The 16,729-nt window shown below is 41.6% G+C and overlaps 2 protein-coding genes across 3 annotated transcripts; one reads left to right on the top strand and one right to left on the bottom strand.

The window, feature by feature from the left end:
* Positions 1-814: 814 nt before the first annotated feature.
* Positions 815-14,154, top strand: usp4 (ubiquitin specific peptidase 4 (proto-oncogene)). Of its 2 annotated transcripts, none has more exons than XM_077573599.1 (22): positions 815-1,086; positions 2,934-3,061; positions 3,163-3,293; positions 3,406-3,532; positions 3,986-4,131; positions 5,353-5,414; positions 5,501-5,647; positions 6,213-6,330; positions 6,413-6,586; positions 6,654-6,812; positions 7,421-7,645; positions 8,287-8,370; positions 8,493-8,587; positions 8,667-8,849; positions 8,929-9,155; positions 10,193-10,414; positions 10,493-10,563; positions 10,634-10,749; positions 10,844-10,993; positions 11,470-11,573; positions 12,715-12,803; positions 12,916-14,154. In XM_077573599.1, the coding sequence occupies exons 1-22, from the start codon at positions 953-955 to the stop codon at positions 13,024-13,026; spliced, it is 3,003 nt and encodes a 1,000-aa protein (XP_077429725.1). In that variant the 5' UTR covers positions 815-952; the 3' UTR covers positions 13,027-14,154. The 2 variants fall into 2 exon arrangements, with proteins under 2 accessions (XP_077429725.1, XP_077429724.1); XM_077573598.1 differs by having other exon boundaries at positions 816-1,086; positions 5,501-5,653.
* A 651-nt stretch (positions 14,155-14,805) lies between these two features.
* gpx1b (glutathione peroxidase 1b) lies at positions 14,806-16,725 on the bottom strand. The gene is made up of 2 exons (XM_077572785.1): positions 16,426-16,725; positions 14,806-15,365 (listed from the first exon to the last, which is right to left on the bottom strand). The coding sequence occupies exons 1-2, from the start codon at positions 16,639-16,641 to the stop codon at positions 15,015-15,017; spliced, it is 567 nt and encodes a 188-aa protein (XP_077428911.1). The 5' UTR covers positions 16,642-16,725; the 3' UTR covers positions 14,806-15,014.
* Between the last annotated feature and the right edge of the window lie 4 nt (positions 16,726-16,729).

Genomic DNA, 16,729 nt, shown 5'->3' with positions numbered 1-16,729 from the left:
GCAACAAACCGGGTCCGATGAATACAAATGACATACACTGGAGCGGTTCACAGCTGAGTGTGAAGCGGTTGGGGTGAAAATCAGCACCTCCAAATCTGAGACCATGGTCTTTAGTCGGAAAAAGGGTGAAGTGCCCTCTCTAGGTCGGGGATGAGATCCTGTCCCAAATGGAGCAGTTAAAGTAGGGCTTTGTTTTGAGTGAGGGGTGGTACTGGTGGAGTGGGAGATCAACAGCATCTGGTTAGGATGCCTTGTGGACACCTCCCTGGTGAGGTTTTATGGGCATGTCCAACCAGGAGGATGCTCCAGGAATGACCCAGGACACGCTGGAGAAACTGTCTTTTGGCTGGCCTGGGAGCACCTTGAGGTCCACTCCGGAAGAGCTGAATGAAGTGGCTTGGTAAAGGGAAGTCGGTGGTTCCCTGCTAAAGCTGCTGCTCCTGTGACTCGACCCCAATAAGCAAAATAAAATCGATGGATGGACATAAATGCCCTGGTTTAAAAAAAGAAAGAAAAGTTACTCACCTGTTACTCAATACTTGAGTATATTCTTCTCTTGGGTTTGTACTTTTACTTGTCATATTAAAGCAATAGTACTCTTGAGTATATCACTTGTACATTGAGATTCTTGTTCAGTGTTCAGTGAATAGACTGGTCAACGTACTTTGAATTGTAAATAATATTTGCACATACTTCAATTGCAATACGTAGAGTCGTTCTAATCAGTTTAATTGATGTTAAAAGCGTGACGTGTGGAGAAACATGTTGGCACAATGTGCCTGTGTGTGGTGTCGAGGAGACGACGATAACAGCAGCTACGCCGGGCGGGAATGCAGCAACCCGTTTGCGCCTCGCAGCCACCGTAGAGAAAGAACGCCCTCAGCGCCCCGAGAAGCTTCTCCTTGCAGGCTTGCTGCCGCGCGCTACTGATACCGGTACACTCGCCTACACGATGGCCGAGGGAGGCGGACCCGACTCGGGCGGCTCGGCGGACTCAGACTCTGAGATGCCAGCCACGTCCACGGAAAACCAAAAACAAACTATCGGCTCGCTCCTGAAAACCACGCTGAGAAAGGGCGACGAATGGTGAGAAGAAGCCAAGCCGGGGCCGACTCGGGGCGCTTCTGATAAGCTAGCGCGAGCTTGCCAATGCTAGCCATTAGCAAAGCTCTAAACCGGAAATGCTAACATGCTACAACAAGGAAGCTAACACCGCTTAGTTGCTACTCTTAAAAAAACAAACAAATAAAACAACAACAACGCGAGTGTAGTCATTCTAATATTTGACGTTTAAATGTCTTTCGCTGGTAGGTAGCCCATGTGTAATTTCTCACATTGTTGCCCCGCGTTCAGCCATTAACACTGGACACTTAATAGCTTTTGTCAGCAAATAGCTCAGCAGCACGATTGCTGATTTTGTGTAGGAGCATTGATTTCAAATGTTTCTATTTGGATTCAACGCGTTTTGTCATCGGCTGATTAGGTAGATCACTGGCTCTTGTACAGGCCCTGTTTTCCGGATTCTGGATTGAACCACCGGTCGAAGACCCAGAACCATGACATGACTATCCAGCACTGTCATGTCGTGCTCATGTGAAGTAGTGGGACATTATATTAGGCAATACATTATTGTACTTAATACGAAGTACGGTGTACTTAGCAAACGCTCCCCTATAGTTTAGACTGCTCCGCCCTATGTTGTCCTGTTAGAGTTGATCTAATCAGTCAGATGTTAGATATAAGCTAACTCATTTGGTTGTACAGTACAAGTACTTAAATTCCTATAGTAATGATAGTTTATGCCATTTATTAAGTCACAGTTGTAATTAAAATACATGTATGTACAACAGTTTCCAAAAATTAGGGTCGATCAAAAATGTTAAGATCGTTGGAATGGCTACTTCAACCATACAATGCACCAATAATGTGTTTCAGAGAAATTATTATTTTGGGTGTGTTTCAAAAAAGGCTTTAAATTAGAATAGAACAGTTAAACACAATTATTTACAACATATTTTGATGATATATTTTGTCTGCTACTTGGAGAACTTCTTCTTTGATTGGCTGACAAGTTTTGTTTAAAATATCCAATAAGCTCGTGCCTCCTGAAATTACAAAGGTTCTCCAAGTCGACACCTCAAAATTACTGTAATGTTTTAATTCAACAATGTCATACTAAATGGAACATTATTCACGAGAAGAGCAGTATGGGCAGGACAATAGGTAATGTACTTAAGTCATCAATTGTTTTTTTCCTCTGAATGTAGTTGTTATGGAGGATTTTAGAGCATTTGAAGTCGTCATTCCATGTTTTCATTTAATTCAAATAACTTTTGTCACTGACATTTTAACATCCAGCTTTTTCACAACACAAGTTTCACTTCGTTATTGCCATTCTATTGAGGGCACTTAATAACAGTACATACGTACATAGGAGATTTTTTAAAAAGACGGATGAAGAACATACTCTAGTGTCATCGTTATTTATATAGCGCATTACAACAGCTGCAGCTGTCTCAAAAGTGCTAATAAAAGCCTTAACTTCAAACGTTTACCAATATCCATCCATCCATTTTCTTAATCCTAATCATAACAAACCAACAAAATATTTTTTCATTCTACAGCGGTTATCGTTGAAAGAGTGAGGATGTCGTACAGTTTATGGCCTCCATTTTAATTCTACGTTCAGTTTCATGTACTGTCGTCTTTCCCTGTGATTTCCTGCAAGCAAGCTTCTTAGGTAAAGCAGATCAAGAATGGGGAAGCGCTCAAGTGATTCAGTGAGAGATGTAGATATCGGTATCTCAAGGCATGTCCCAGTTGCATAATATTCAAGCCATATATTTCCTCATCTCACAGCCCATTGAGTCCTTGCTTGATATCCAAAATTAGATATGTGCTAGCATGTCTTCAATACAAATGTTTTCCCACAGGTATCTAGTGGACAGCCGCTGGTTCAAACAGTGGAAGAAATATGTGGGCTTCGACAACTCGGACATGTACAACGTTGGAGAGCGTAGCCTTTATCCAGGACCTATTGATAACTCGGGCCTGTTTTCAGGTAAACTGACATTTGGTCACAGCCTCTTATAGCCTCTAGAACAGTGTTTAGAAAAGTTGCCACTATCACATCTTCATTTGTATCATTTTTCCTTCCTATAGACCAGGACAAACAGGTCCTGAAAGACCATCTTATAGATGAGCTGGACTATGTCATTGTGCCAACTGAGGCATGGAAGAAGCTTGTCAGCTGGTACAGCTGTTTGGGTGACCAAAGACCCATTGTTAGGAAGGTAATCTGTTTTTACTTTACTTTTGTTTTCGGTTTTACTGTTTATTACCTTTGGTTATTACTTTTGCTTTCACTTTTAGTCAGCATAAGTATTGTCTCTCTTTCTCCCCCAGGTCGTTGAACATGGAATGTTTGTCAAACACTGCAAGGTGGAAGTCTATCTGCTGGAGCTGAACCTGTGTGAAAATGATAACATGGACGTTGTGGTCACACGGCACTTCAGTAAAGCAGACACTATTGGTGAGAGACTTCCCAGAGGCTTGTTTAAAGGGAAAGTCAAACCAAACAATTTATTTTGCAATCAAGTTGTATATGCCCCCAATAGTCTAAACATAACATTCTGATTAATATTGTGTTTGTGGAGTATGAGTTAAGCAACAAAAGTCACCCGTTCTTATCCATATCAAAGTTCGGCCATTTTGCTAGCTGCTGTCGACCGAAAATAACATCACGGCTCAGCTTCAGAAAACAGCCGAGCCGTGATTGGGTTGTTACCCGAGCAACTGTGATGTCATTTTAAGTCGACAGTAAGTGACAAAATGACCGCCGCCTTGGATGGATAAAAATGGGTGGATTTTGCTGCTTAGCTCATATTCCTCAAACGCAATATTAATCAAAATGCTGTGTTAAGTCTAGTGGGGCTGCATAGAAAATATTATTGCAAAGAAACAGCTGTTTTTTTTTCTACCCCAGATACCATAGAAAAAGAGATGAGGACACTGTTCAATATTCCACAAGAAAAGGAAACGAGGCTCTGGAACAAATATACGACCAACACCTATGAGCAACTGAACAAGCCTGACAGCACCGTACAGGATGCTGGCCTCTTCCAGGGGCAGGTAAGATAAAGATAAATCAAGCCGTTCGTAGCGACTCTGTCTCTGTCGTGGGCGAGCAGCAGTCTATGGAGCGCGTCAAGATGGCGTTCGGCAGCTGCCAGTAGCATCCAGGTTTCGCTGGCGTAGAGGAGAACGGGAATAATAAGGGTTAGGGTTATAATAATAATAATAATAAATTTTTGTTTTGGCCCAGCTGGTGGTCAGCCCTAATGGGGAGGCCTTTTCCGAGAATTTTACCAGTGCATCCAAAAGAGTATCCAGAAAGGAAGCGAGAATTACAATGTCATCTGCGTAGTCCAAATCGATTTTGGTTGACTGAAGGCGGACACCCGCCTTCGGACAGCGAGTGAAGGATGAAAGGCACAAATAGAAATATTATATGCTTTCATTTTGATGTTGTTTTTTTCAAAGGTTTGAAAAGTACAAACAAGTATGAGGGCCGCACTGAAAAGAAAAAGTGGCAAATTATGAAGAAAAAAAGTTGGAACGTTACAAGACTATACTTGTATAAAAATTGTATTAGGTGCGTGTAAAGTGCGCCAAATGATTGCTGACATGAAAGACAAACTGAATCAGTGACAACTTGATGGAAAAAGATGTGTACGCATGACTGTACACTCTAATAACGGTTGGGTTAAAAGTAACCCAATTATGGATAAAAAATGGACCGATCCAATTAATGGGTGAATTTGACCCAACTTCCTTGGATTGTTTTATACAAAATGATCCAATTTTTTGAACCAAGTAAAGGATCTGACCAATATTTCTGATATATTTTGCACTAAAAGACCCATTTCTTGACTCAAAGTTGGGTCAAATTGACCCAAGTAGAGGATCGGTCTATTTTTGACCTATATTATTTTTAACCCAACTGTTTTTAGAGTGTATGTAATTGCATAAATATGTTATATATCAATGCACTAAGGGTGCTGAACAAGTTGAAAATCTGACTTTGGTACATGTGGAGGAACTAAAAAAACAGTTTTTTATAACCATTTAATCCCTGGAAAAACACCATTGCATTATAATGGTGTGGTGTGTGTGTCATTGACATACATCATAACACAATAATAATGTTTTTAAGAAAACACTGACACTGGTGTAGTTTCTTTCTGTGCAAGCACCTGATATAAAGTATGAGCCAAGTGTCGACCATTCGAGAGGAGTAAATTGGTTTTGCAAAATTATGTTGGTTTTAATACAGCTTCTTTGTCCCCAAAGGCGCTTGTGATTGAGCGCAAGAATGAAGATGGAACGTGGCCCAGGCAAGCCTCTCATCCCAAGTAAATAAATACACCTGTACTTTTTTCCCCCCCTTTTTTTTTCATTTTGGTTTCTTAATTGCATTTTCTGTTTTCTTTTTCACCAGGTCTAGTACAACCTCATCTAGGACTTTCACCACCTCCCCAAAACTCTCCTCTAGCTCGGCAGCCAGTATCTCCCCCACCGTCATCAATGGAAACAGCAGCTGCGGGGCCGGTTACACGCTCAACAACAGCACCGCGGCTGGCAGCAGGCAAGAGTCTGTATCTGACGTAACACTTCTACACCCCAAAGTTTCATTTATTCAAATTCATTTTATAGTGTAGTGGCAATGATATGGAGGGTTAGCTGTTAGTCTGCCTCTCATTTTGGAGTTTGTGAAGTTTGCATGTTCTCCTCGTGCTTGCATGTAATTATGTGTACTGAAGACTCTAAATTGTTCAGTGGCGCCATTGGGAGTGTCATTGGGTGTTTATCTATATCTGCCCTGTGATTGGTTGGCAATTCAGTCCAGGTTGTAGCCCATCTCTTTCCCAATGTCAGCCAGGTATAGAAGATGGATGGATGAATAGTGTACTTAAGTCTTGTAGTGGCCCTTTACTTATTGTTACAGTTCCACATATTAACAGTTAAATCAGCAATAGTGTAGATTGTTTGCCTGTCTTAAAGAAACAAATGTATGCAAAAAAAAGTTAAACTATGACTGCGTAGCGGGGACAGTCAGCAATGAAAGCAGTTGTTCAGATATTTGAATGTCTTGTTTTTACATTGACCTGAAGTGTTGTTCTTGACAGTATTCATAAATGCTCTTCCAACAGACTGGGGGGTTATAATTCCTACAGCTCCTCTTACAACTATAGAGAGTCGCAGTCCCAGCCTGGCCTATGTGGTCTCAGTAATCTTGGCAACACGTGCTTCATGAACTCTGCTCTCCAGGTATTAACTTGACTGAAATATGTTTGTGTACTTCTTGTTCACATCATCTAATCGTGTGCTTTTTTTTCTTTTGTTCCCACAGTGCCTGAGCAACGCGTCACCGCTCACCGAATATTTCCTCAACGACCAGTACGAGGCCGAGATTAACCGGGGCAATCCGCTGGGAATGCGGGGCGAGATTGCAGAGGCCTACGCTGATCTAGTGAAGCAGATGTGGCTCAGCCGGAGCAGCTCTGTGGCCCCGCGTACTTTCAAAGTACGTCCTCTGAGACAACCTTTATATCTTCAGACAAATAATCTAACTTGACCATTTATATTTCCAGACCCAGGTGGGGCGCTTCGCTCCCCAGTTTTCAGGCTATCAGCAGCAGGATTCCCAAGAGCTGTTGGCCTTCTTGCTTGACGGCCTCCACGAGGATCTGAACCGTGTAAAGAAGAAGCCTTATTTGGCCCAAAGGGATGCTGAGGGCCGTCCTGATGAGGTAGCCATGAATGATGAAGCCATGCATTATGTTTTGCTAATAAAATCGAATAATAATAGTGGTCTGTGGAGTGTTTAGCGATGTGTCCGGACAGATCTTCTAAACTAGTTGACAAAGTGTCATCCAGTGGGATGGTGAAGTTCTGCCTATACAAGGGACCCTGGCTGCCTACTTTAGATGACATTTTCCAGTAATGGCTACTTTTGCTGTCTGAACGCAGAGGGGTGAACTGTGGACATCTCCAAAAGTTTCCAATAATACCGGAAAAACTCACTAGATTTGTTGTTTTTTTTTGAAACATAGTTGCTAAAGGGGTCAGAAATGTTGCTAAGTTGGCAACACTGAGTAGCCCATCGTGACTGTGTCACAATGTTTTTTTCTCCACTCTGTTGTGGTGGTAACAAAAGGACATACTTTGACAGAAAGAACCTCCTCCCAAAACTGGACAATTTCTACCGGAGTGTAAACACTTTGTATGTATGTAAACTGTGCTGTTTTTGTGCTTCTTGACAGCAGGCACCGGGATTTTTTTTTTGAATTGCATCATCTCTTTAACTTCTTTTGATGACACTTTACTGCCAATGCCAAATTTTGACCTTTGATCCCAGATTGTCGCAACAGAAGCCTGGAAAAACCATCGCTTACGCAACGACTCTGTCATCGTCGACATTTTTCATGGCCTCTTCAAATCCACTCTGGTGTGTCCGGAGTGCTCCAAAGTATCTGTGACCTTCGACCCTTTCTGCTACCTCACTCTGCCTCTGCCCATGAAGATCGACCGAACCATGGAGGTCGTCCTTGTGCGATCTGACCCGCAGTCCAGACCCACACAGGTGAGGCTGTCTTACTGAATTTACAGGACACCACGCGCGCATGCAAATTATTTAATTGTCTTGGGAAACTAATACATACATAACTGAATAATACAATATTCTTGATGTGAAATAAAATGTATGAATACATCTATCCATTTTTTATAGTGCTTGTCCTTATTAGGGTCATGGTGGCTGAGTTGTAGTTTATCCTAGTTCACTTTATGCAAAAGGTAGCCAACCAATTGCCATGCACAAAACAATTCCATCTCGCCTTCACCACTTATCAGTAATTTAGTCTTCAGTGAACCTAACCCACATGTTTTTGTGATGTGGGAAGAAGGCGCAGTACTCAGAGAAAACCCACGGGAAGTACATGAAAAATCCACACAAAAAGGCAGGTGCAGATATTTGAAACTGAACTAGAACTGTTAGGCAGACATGCTAATAACCACGAGGCTACCGTGGTGCCCACTTATGAACATAAACTCACCTTTTGTTTATAGAATCAAACAATCAATTTTATGTAACATTTAAAGTAGGTATGTTAGTGTAAGAAACAACTTAAAAATGTCTTCTATTTGACATTGGGGAATGTATGTTTTGTATTAGTGTGTAGTTTGCTGATTAATGCTGCATTTCACTTTCTTTTCTTGTCATAGTATCGAGTTGTGGTTCACAAACTGGGCACGGTGACGGACCTATGCAGCGCTTTGTCCAGACTCTGTGGAATTCCTCCAGAAAATGTTAGACGTTACACTTTACTCTGAAAATCAAGTGGGCTCGACACTATCAGATTCATTCTTACATTTTCAAGCTCAAACGGAAATTCCGTCTGCTCACGTCGTTGTATGTCTTCCTTTTTTAGATGGTGGTGGCTGATGTTTATAATCATAGGTTCCATAAAATTTACAGAAAGGACGATGGCCTCAATCAAATTGTGGATAAAGATGACATCTTTGTGTAAGACATTTCCTCGATCGAGTTTGTGTGTGTATACTTTCTGCTTGACAAGCATGTGTATGCGTTTTGTCTGGCACAGGTATGAGGTGCAGCTGGAGGACAGCGACACGATGAACCTACCAGTCTATTTCAGGGAGCGACATTCAAAACACGCCGGAAGCTCCTCCAGCACTATGCTGTTTGGCCAGCCTTTACTCATTACAGTGCCCCGGCAAAACCTCATAGCAGACGTTCTTTATGAGAAGATCCTTGAGAGGATTGGGTGAGAAGCCATTGATAACAAGAAAAGGCGGCCTGAGTTTGTCCGTTACTCAACTGATCCGTTCTATCTCCCTTTGCAGGCGCTATGTAAAACACCCACCAAACGCGGGGATTGAAAGCAGAGCCTCGGCTTCAGCTACCTTTGCCAGCTGCAGTCAAGTTCCTGAATGTTCCACATCATCCAGTGCCAATGCCAGCTTGGGTGGCTGCGGCAGTCCACTATCGGACGGCGCCTCCTGCAGTGCCAGCTCCAGCAACGGCAGCAACCACTCGGGGACGTGCACTGAAACCAACGGCGTGTATGATGGTCAGTGGCTAACTTCTGTCACTTTATTTTAAATGGGAATTGCTGTTTCAAAATTTCCTTGATTGCCTTGGAGGGAAATTTTATTTTTAGAAACAAAATATGTTGCTTTACTATTGTAAATAGCAGAAAATACAAATTAAGGTTATGTTGTCACCACATAGAGACATTTATCGCTGAATTATTCATTTTTACACTTGTTTTTTTTTGTTGTAAAGGGAAAGGGAAGCTGTCCACCTGTTCTTTTTTTTCTTTTCTTTTTTTTTACTACACAGGCTAGAGTAAGTCAGTGTAATCAATACAAGTTGAATCAAGGCAGCTGTACTTGTTTGTTTCAACTAACAATTCAGATTCTTACAACTTTATTGATCTTGGTGCGGGCAGTTAATTTACAGCTTTCTGCCCCATCTACAACAAACAATTAAGACATTGTCATAGAATACATGGTAAATAGGTTATGGGATTGCTATCAATAAATATGTGAGATAAGAGTAGTGCATACCAATGAAACACTTCATATGAAAGATAAAAAGAAAAACAATTAAAAATGGTAGGAAGAAATAAAAGACAGTATCTGTTCTAATGAGGGGCACACAGTAATGCCCGCCGGAGGGCATCAAGACATTCCGTGGCAAGACAAACTCTCTTTTTTGTCTTTTTCAGCCACCTGTTTCTACCAAATGGAGCTCAAGTCTCTGATTGACACAGATTATCTTGGAGCACACTTTGACAATGGCAGTTTTTGTCTTTTTTTGACAAGGATAGGATGTTCGCAACTTCCATTTCCAGGAGTAGATTCAATGCTGCCAGAAGTAGTTGTGCCGTAGTGAAGGATTTGTGTCCATAGATGCCTTAATAGTCTTCTTGGTGCTTATTCGGGTAACAAACTAGTTGAACGTGCATTGACACTGCCCAGTACAATTTGCCTCAAAGAATCAATCAGCAATCTGTTCCACTAAATTTTCACTGGGGATAATTGACTAATTGGTTATTCTGCCATCTTTAATTAGAGCCTTTTTTTTTTTTTTAAATGTTCTCAGGGGAGGAAGAGGCCATGGACCACCAGGTGAGTCCAGAGCCGCAGAACGGCCAGTCCGAGGAGGAAGAGGAGGAAACGTCTGATTTGGAAAATGGAACGAAAGAGGACAAAGCCAAGACGGGCTCCCTACCGAACAAGCTCTTCACCTTCAGCGTTGTCAACTCTTATGGAACAGCCAACATCAGCCCTCTGCCTTGTGAAGGAAACGTCCTCAAACTTAATCGTCAGTTTTTTTTATAATTACGCTGTTATTTTGTGTCGTTAAATAGCAGCTTGTTCTAATGGGGCTGTATCTGTGCAGCACATTCCACTGTGGCTATCGACTGGGACTCTGACTCCAGGAAGATGTGTTATGATGAACAGGAAGCAGAGGTTAGTGTTTTTGTGCATTTGTTTATTTTGGTGTGTTTTATTTCCATGTCAACACGATTTTGTTTTTCAGGCATACGAGAAGCATGACAGCATGCTCCAGCCCCAGAAAAAGAAAGCCACCGTTGCTCTGAGAGAATGCATCGAGCTTTTCACGACCATGGAGACGCTTGGAGCTCATGACCCATGGTAAAGTTGTAGTGCTCTTTTAATTGTATATTGAAAAATGAAAATGTTTTTTTTAATTTAATTTTTTTCGCTTTTATTTTCATTTGTTTTCCAGGTATTGTCCCACGTGCAAGAAACACCAGCGGGCCACGAAAAAGTTCGACCTCTGGTCATTGCCTCGTATCCTAGTCGTTCACCTAAAGCGCTTTTCTTACAACAGATGTTGGAGGGACAAACTGGACACGGTGGTGGATTTTCCCATCAGGTATGCAAGTGGAGTGGAGTGGAGTGTGTCAATGTGGATATCATTTGTGAGAGGAGGGGGGGGGGATTATTTGTCATGCCGCTAGATGGCTCTGAAAACAAACTGACATTGTGATTTGAATATGGAAGTAGATGTTGGACTTGACACTAAGAAATGACAATCATCCCGCCTAAAAAAAAAACAATGACACCCTTATTTTCTATGGTTGGTTTTGCGTGCCTAACTTTCATCTGAAGCAATCTTTCCAGTATGCATGAGTCACAATGGCAAACGTTTAAAAAAAAAAAAAAAGAAAAAAAAAGAGAAGTTAGACCAACAATTGTTGTGCAGCCTATTTCCTCTTGTGGCCTCGTAGAGGAAGAACTACAAACTGAAAACATTCAAAATCTGTTTCTGAATGATGACTCATGCTTTTACCACAGTTTGATTTAGTGTTTGTTTCAGTGACATATGTTATGTTGATGTTTTTTAACCAGGGATCTGAACATGTCAGAGTTTTTATGCGACCCCAAGGTCGGGCCTCACACGTATGACCTTGTCGCTGTGTCCAACCATTACGGAGGAATGGGAGGAGGCCACTGTAAGTTGTCATTCTTTCATGTTTTTCCCTCAACCACTTTCCCACAACATTGTTGGACCAACTCGGCTAGCAATGGCCTAAACCACTGCTGGTTGCTCATTGGTTGAGCAGATTTTTCTTTGTTCTAAATAAACAGACACTAACAATAGCGCTGCAATATTATACAGCACTGACTCTACTTTGTTGCAGCGATCTGAGCGCTAAATAAATAAAGATGACTTGAAAATGTCAAAATAAATAATAATTATTGTCTAAAATGCACTCTGATGTTAAATAGCGATGACAGTTATGCCACAGAACAAGGAAACAGGAAGCAGTTTTGCAACACTTCTCAGGCATAGGTTGCATTCAAGAGCGGCACTGTATTTGTTTCCAAGCTATTTTCACAGCTTTAAATTGGTTAATATTGTGGAAAAAGTAACAGAAGTAAGGGAGGATTTACTATTAGTATAATTTTTTTTTTTTTTTTGGGGGGGGGGTTATTTGACCATATTTGGATGTATAAAGTTTCCACCTAACATTGATTCAGGTGTTATTACATTTTCAGGGAATTATTACATTATAGGGCCCAGTGATGCATTATGTTAGCGTTAGGGCCTTCGTTCGCATCATTAAAAAAAAAAAAAAAAAGTTTAATTCAATGGTTATCCAGCGCAGTTGCAATGTGCCATTAGCTCGCAAGCGAATAATCGAGCTGCCCTACAGATAGTCCACTGGCAACGTTGTCCACCGTGAGTGTGCACACGCAAGGAGGAGTTGACAATCATTGACATAAATTGACTTTTTTTTTCTTTCAGGGATGAGTTGAAATTAACTATTTCATAGAATAGTGGGTTAGTTTTTTAATAAATCTTGTGTTTCTTTATTAAAGACTACTTGCACAAGTGCCGATATAGCCCCAAACGTCAAGGCCATTATAGCCAATCAGACGATTGAAGGAAGTCATGGAAATGGCACAGAAACGATGTTAAATTAAGGGAAAAGACTTTATCACCAATACTTGTGTGGACATGATATGATTCAGCTTATTCCTGTGCCAAGACATCTCTTGTGTTTCCTCAAGTTTGTTGCTTTCGCACGTGTTTTGCTAGTGAAAGTTGTGCTCACTTACCATCAGCTAATAATTGCCTCTGTCTGACAGACACGGCGTACGGCAAGAATAAAGTGGACGGAAAGTGGTATTATTTCGATGACAGCAGTGTGTCGTCCTCGACGGAGGACCAGATTGTGGTGAGTTTGAATCCATTATCATTTTGATAGCTTCCACTCCCGTCTGAGGCTCTCCAGCCTCGGTGTCGAGTGTCCCCGTTTTTGTAACCTTACCCTTGCCATCCCCCCGCAGACTAAAGCGGCCTACGTGCTGTTCTATCAGCGCAGGGAAGAGCAAGGTCAGCCCTCCGCCTCGCTTGGAGGAGACCCCGACGCTGCCGACGACCACATGGACTTGAATTGAACTCATGATGGCAAACAAGACACACAGACGCTGCTGTAGTGACCAAGACTATCAGTCATCCTCACCATAACAATATCCTCTTTGAGTTATGTCTGTTGTCAGCTGACCGGAAAGAATAATAAGTAAAAGCTAGTTAGTTAAGAGGAAGATGGTCACTCTGGATGAACAAAAAGCTTGAAGCCCCCACACGCAAAGCAGTTGAAATTTCTTGTAAAAGCCAAATGCAAAGATCCCCTAAACCAAAGTGTTTTGAGTTGTGTATGAAAGTCAGTTTTGATGAGCCTGCTGTGAGATCGACTCCACTTGTTCTGGACATTACTTTGGCATTGCTGTCAGCCTCTCTGACCCCAAAATGAGCCACCTGTCCCCCCCCCCCCCCCATCCTACACACATGTAGTTGTGTTAAACTGCAAAAAGCGGCCTTTAGTTTGCTGCTGTCTGACTGATACGGAGGCACTTTGACTTCTTCGTGAATACAACATCTACCTGCTTCTGGTGTACAGCCCGGGCATTCAGGGTTGTGATCTGTCATATAGTTCCAAACTGCTTCATGAATGCGCCGCTGTATTTGAAATGGCTACATTGTTTGATGTCTTACAAGCACATTGAGTTAGGAGACATAAAAAGTAGAGCTTTATTCAAGAAGATTGATCCTCCTGGTCAGTCTGCGTATTGTCAGGTGGAGGCGGGGCTAGCAGCATCCAGTCAATGATCTTACTCCTGTCCTAGATTGAATAGATTCGACTAGTCTCTAATAAACAATCACATTAATCAGAGTTATGGATGTTTGATTGTGCTGATTCTAAGGCACTTGAGGTATTAGCAGTGGTGGTTAAATGACTGATCGCTGTCATGCTCGGCCGAGGCAAGCGCTGCTTTCCGTATGCCACTGACATGTCATATGTAATCATAATTGAGATGCTAAAACCTAATCAGTGATTTTGGTCTTGGGTCACTGAATTCAAAAGAATCCAACCTAACTGAAAAAAATGTAAATAATCACACTATTTTAAATAAGTGTAAACATTCTTGTCCTTCTATTTATCATGCTGATATCTACAGGATTTGTTTTTAAATGGAAAATATTTGAAGTCAAACTACAATAAAGACTGGATGCCTCAATGATAACATGCTTTGTTTGGAATCAGTCCCGGGGGAGGGATTGGTATAAATTTATGAAAATGTCTGGTTTTCATTAACAAATAGGAGGCCGAGTGCACCGTGTTGTTACAATAACTGGTAGACCGCAGACTGCTTCCAAATCGATTGTGAGGGGTGTCGGGGGGGGGGGGGGGGAGAGCACATTGTGTTATTTTGAAAAATTATTTTAAGAAAAAGAAAGTTAGCTTTTTGCATACTTCACTTCCTGAGTATTCAAATAAGGTACTGAACAATGTCAGCAGGAATTGTAGCTCACTGGTAGCACTCCATGTTCACAAATTTGAGATGTGGCATAGGATTTGGTTCGATCCTCTTTTACAGTGGGGGTCAACGGTACTGAATAGCTTTAAAAAAAAAAAAAAAAAAAAAAAGTGTCCTGGCTCTGGGTTGCTGTGATAGAAACTGCTAACGTGGCATTTCTTAAGGGATAAGTTGTTTTGAAATTTGGCTTCTGAAGTCTGCAATACAAAACAGATTTCATTCGATGTAAGTGGTTTCGCTGTACTGGCAATAATAGCGCCGTGTGGTTTATGTGGTTGTGAAATGTGTTTTGCAAAATAGACTGGAAAGTAGTGCATGGGATGATCATATTACAAGGAGACAGACAAAAACATGAAGGAAGATTCAAGAAACATTTATTTGTTCTTTTGAACCACAGCTGTGCTTTACATGTATTTAACGTAGCTGAAGTGTTCTGTTTCTTTACAGTGCATCTGGTAACCCCCTCACAAGTGTCTTGGTTTCAGAGGTCGCCTTCATCGAGTAAAAAAAGCAGAAAACAGCGTACATGGCAACACGAGAGCACAGGTGGTCCTGACAGACTTTTGTTAGTTTGCTTGGCTCAAGAGCTTCTTGATGTCTCCCTCGATGTCACTTGTGAGGAACCTGCGGCTGTAGCGCTTGAAGGGCACGCCGTCCGACCCGATGAGGAACTTCTCAAAGTTCCAGGACACGTCGTTCCTGCACACGGGGCTCCAAATGATCAACTTGGGGTCGCCCATCAGGTGGGTGGGGTCGTCGCTGGGGAGCGGGAGGCTCTCCCGCAGGAACACGAACAGCGGGTGGGCGTCCTTCCCGTTCACCTCCACCTTCTCCAGGAGCTTGAACTTGGGCTCAAAGTTGTTCCCGGGTCTGACGTACTTCAACAAGTGAAGGATTTCTTCATTCTTGGAGTTCTCCTGCACAAAAACATTACACTGGCATGTTAAGAGCAATGATGGTATTAAAAGTTGGGATGTTTGAACCCCTTTTTTCCCTCTCAGACATTCATACATAAAATTTCTATTAACACAATGACAGACAATTATAAACAGACCTTTCTTTCTGACGCACATGATGATTTGTCAAACCACTGCTATGTGAACCAGCTACTGGCAAGGAGGACTTAATGGACATCATATTATTTTGCCTTAAGTCTAATATTGGTCCTCACCAATCTCAAATCAATACTAATATAGTATAAGTCATTGTCTAATGATTCCCAACCATTGACATGCTCTTCCACTAGATGGCAAGAAAGTACATCCATCCATTTCCTATGATTATCATCATAAGGATTCTTTTAACAAACCATGAATCCAAATATGCAACAATAAAAAAACTGGTTAAATTACTTTCTGGGTAGTGTGTTGAGCTTCCTCTTTATTGACTACAAACAATGGGAATCTATCAATGACTTACCAACAATGTTACTGGGCATGGCAGTTTAAGCATTAACTACATTGTAAATAGCAATAGCTTTTTTTGTGTTGAGTAGTAAACATTGTAAACTGTTGAGCCATTTCCTCATTCCAACATGTTAAACTAGACTTCAGGCTGGAAAGCAGACATGTAAACCTATAGTCCACTTTGCTGACCCAGAACAATTATGACTGAATATTTGCTTTATTTTGATATGTTTGCAAACGAATACATTATATATCTTAATCCCTGAAAGGAATTCATTAAAACATAAATATAATTAAAATTTTCTCCGCTCATGACCAGACAAGCATGCAAATTATTTTATATTTATTTTATTTAAAAATCTCTTCCAGCATTTTGGGTGTCAAAGTTGATGTGTTGACTAACTACTGTAGTGTACACCACATAAGCCAAGACTTTATGACCTGACAAACCTGAAATTCTGCAAATTTCCAGTTGAAACAATGCGTTAATAATAGCAACTCAAATATAGTGGGGGGGAAATACTAAATAACAAGAGAACAATTAAAAAAATGCATAGTTTATTTTCCTTACCTGGTGGCCAAATTGGTTGCAGGGTACACCCAGGATAACGAGCCCCTTGCTGGCATATCGCTCGTGGAGCTCGTTCATCTGAGTGTAATCCCTGTTGGTCGTACCTCAGAGAGACGCGACGTTCTCGATCAGGACCACTTTGCCCTGAAGCGAGGAGAAATTAAAAGTTTCCCCCGTTAGCATCTTGCCCGAGAGATCGTAGAATCGCTTTGCCATTGCGGAGCTCGAGAATGAAGCTTTTGACTAAAGTCCCTGCGTAAACCGACTGACCCACTTCCCGAAAGTCTGCACGAAACCTTGAGGT

This window comes from Vanacampus margaritifer, chromosome 8, assembly GCF_051991255.1.
Source record: "Vanacampus margaritifer isolate UIUO_Vmar chromosome 8, RoL_Vmar_1.0, whole genome shotgun sequence".
NCBI lineage: Eukaryota > Metazoa > Chordata > Actinopteri > Syngnathiformes > Syngnathidae > Vanacampus > Vanacampus margaritifer.
The sequence above is the reverse complement of the archived record's forward strand: the minus strand, read 5'-3'. Positions and strand labels throughout refer to the sequence as shown.

Bases quoted from the DNA above. Each gene is read 5' to 3' on its own strand.
- usp4 (XM_077573598.1), top strand. From the start codon at position 953: ATGGCCGAGGGAGGCGGACCCGACTCGGGCGGCTCGGCGGACTCAGAC. The intron at 5,654-6,212 runs GTCTGTATCTGA...CTCTTCCAACAG, and splicing joins GCGGCTGGCAGCAGGCAAGA to ACTGGGGGGTTATAATTCCT. The intron at 12,804-12,915 runs GTGAGTTTGAAT...ATCCCCCCGCAG, and splicing joins CGACGGAGGACCAGATTGTG to ACTAAAGCGGCCTACGTGCT.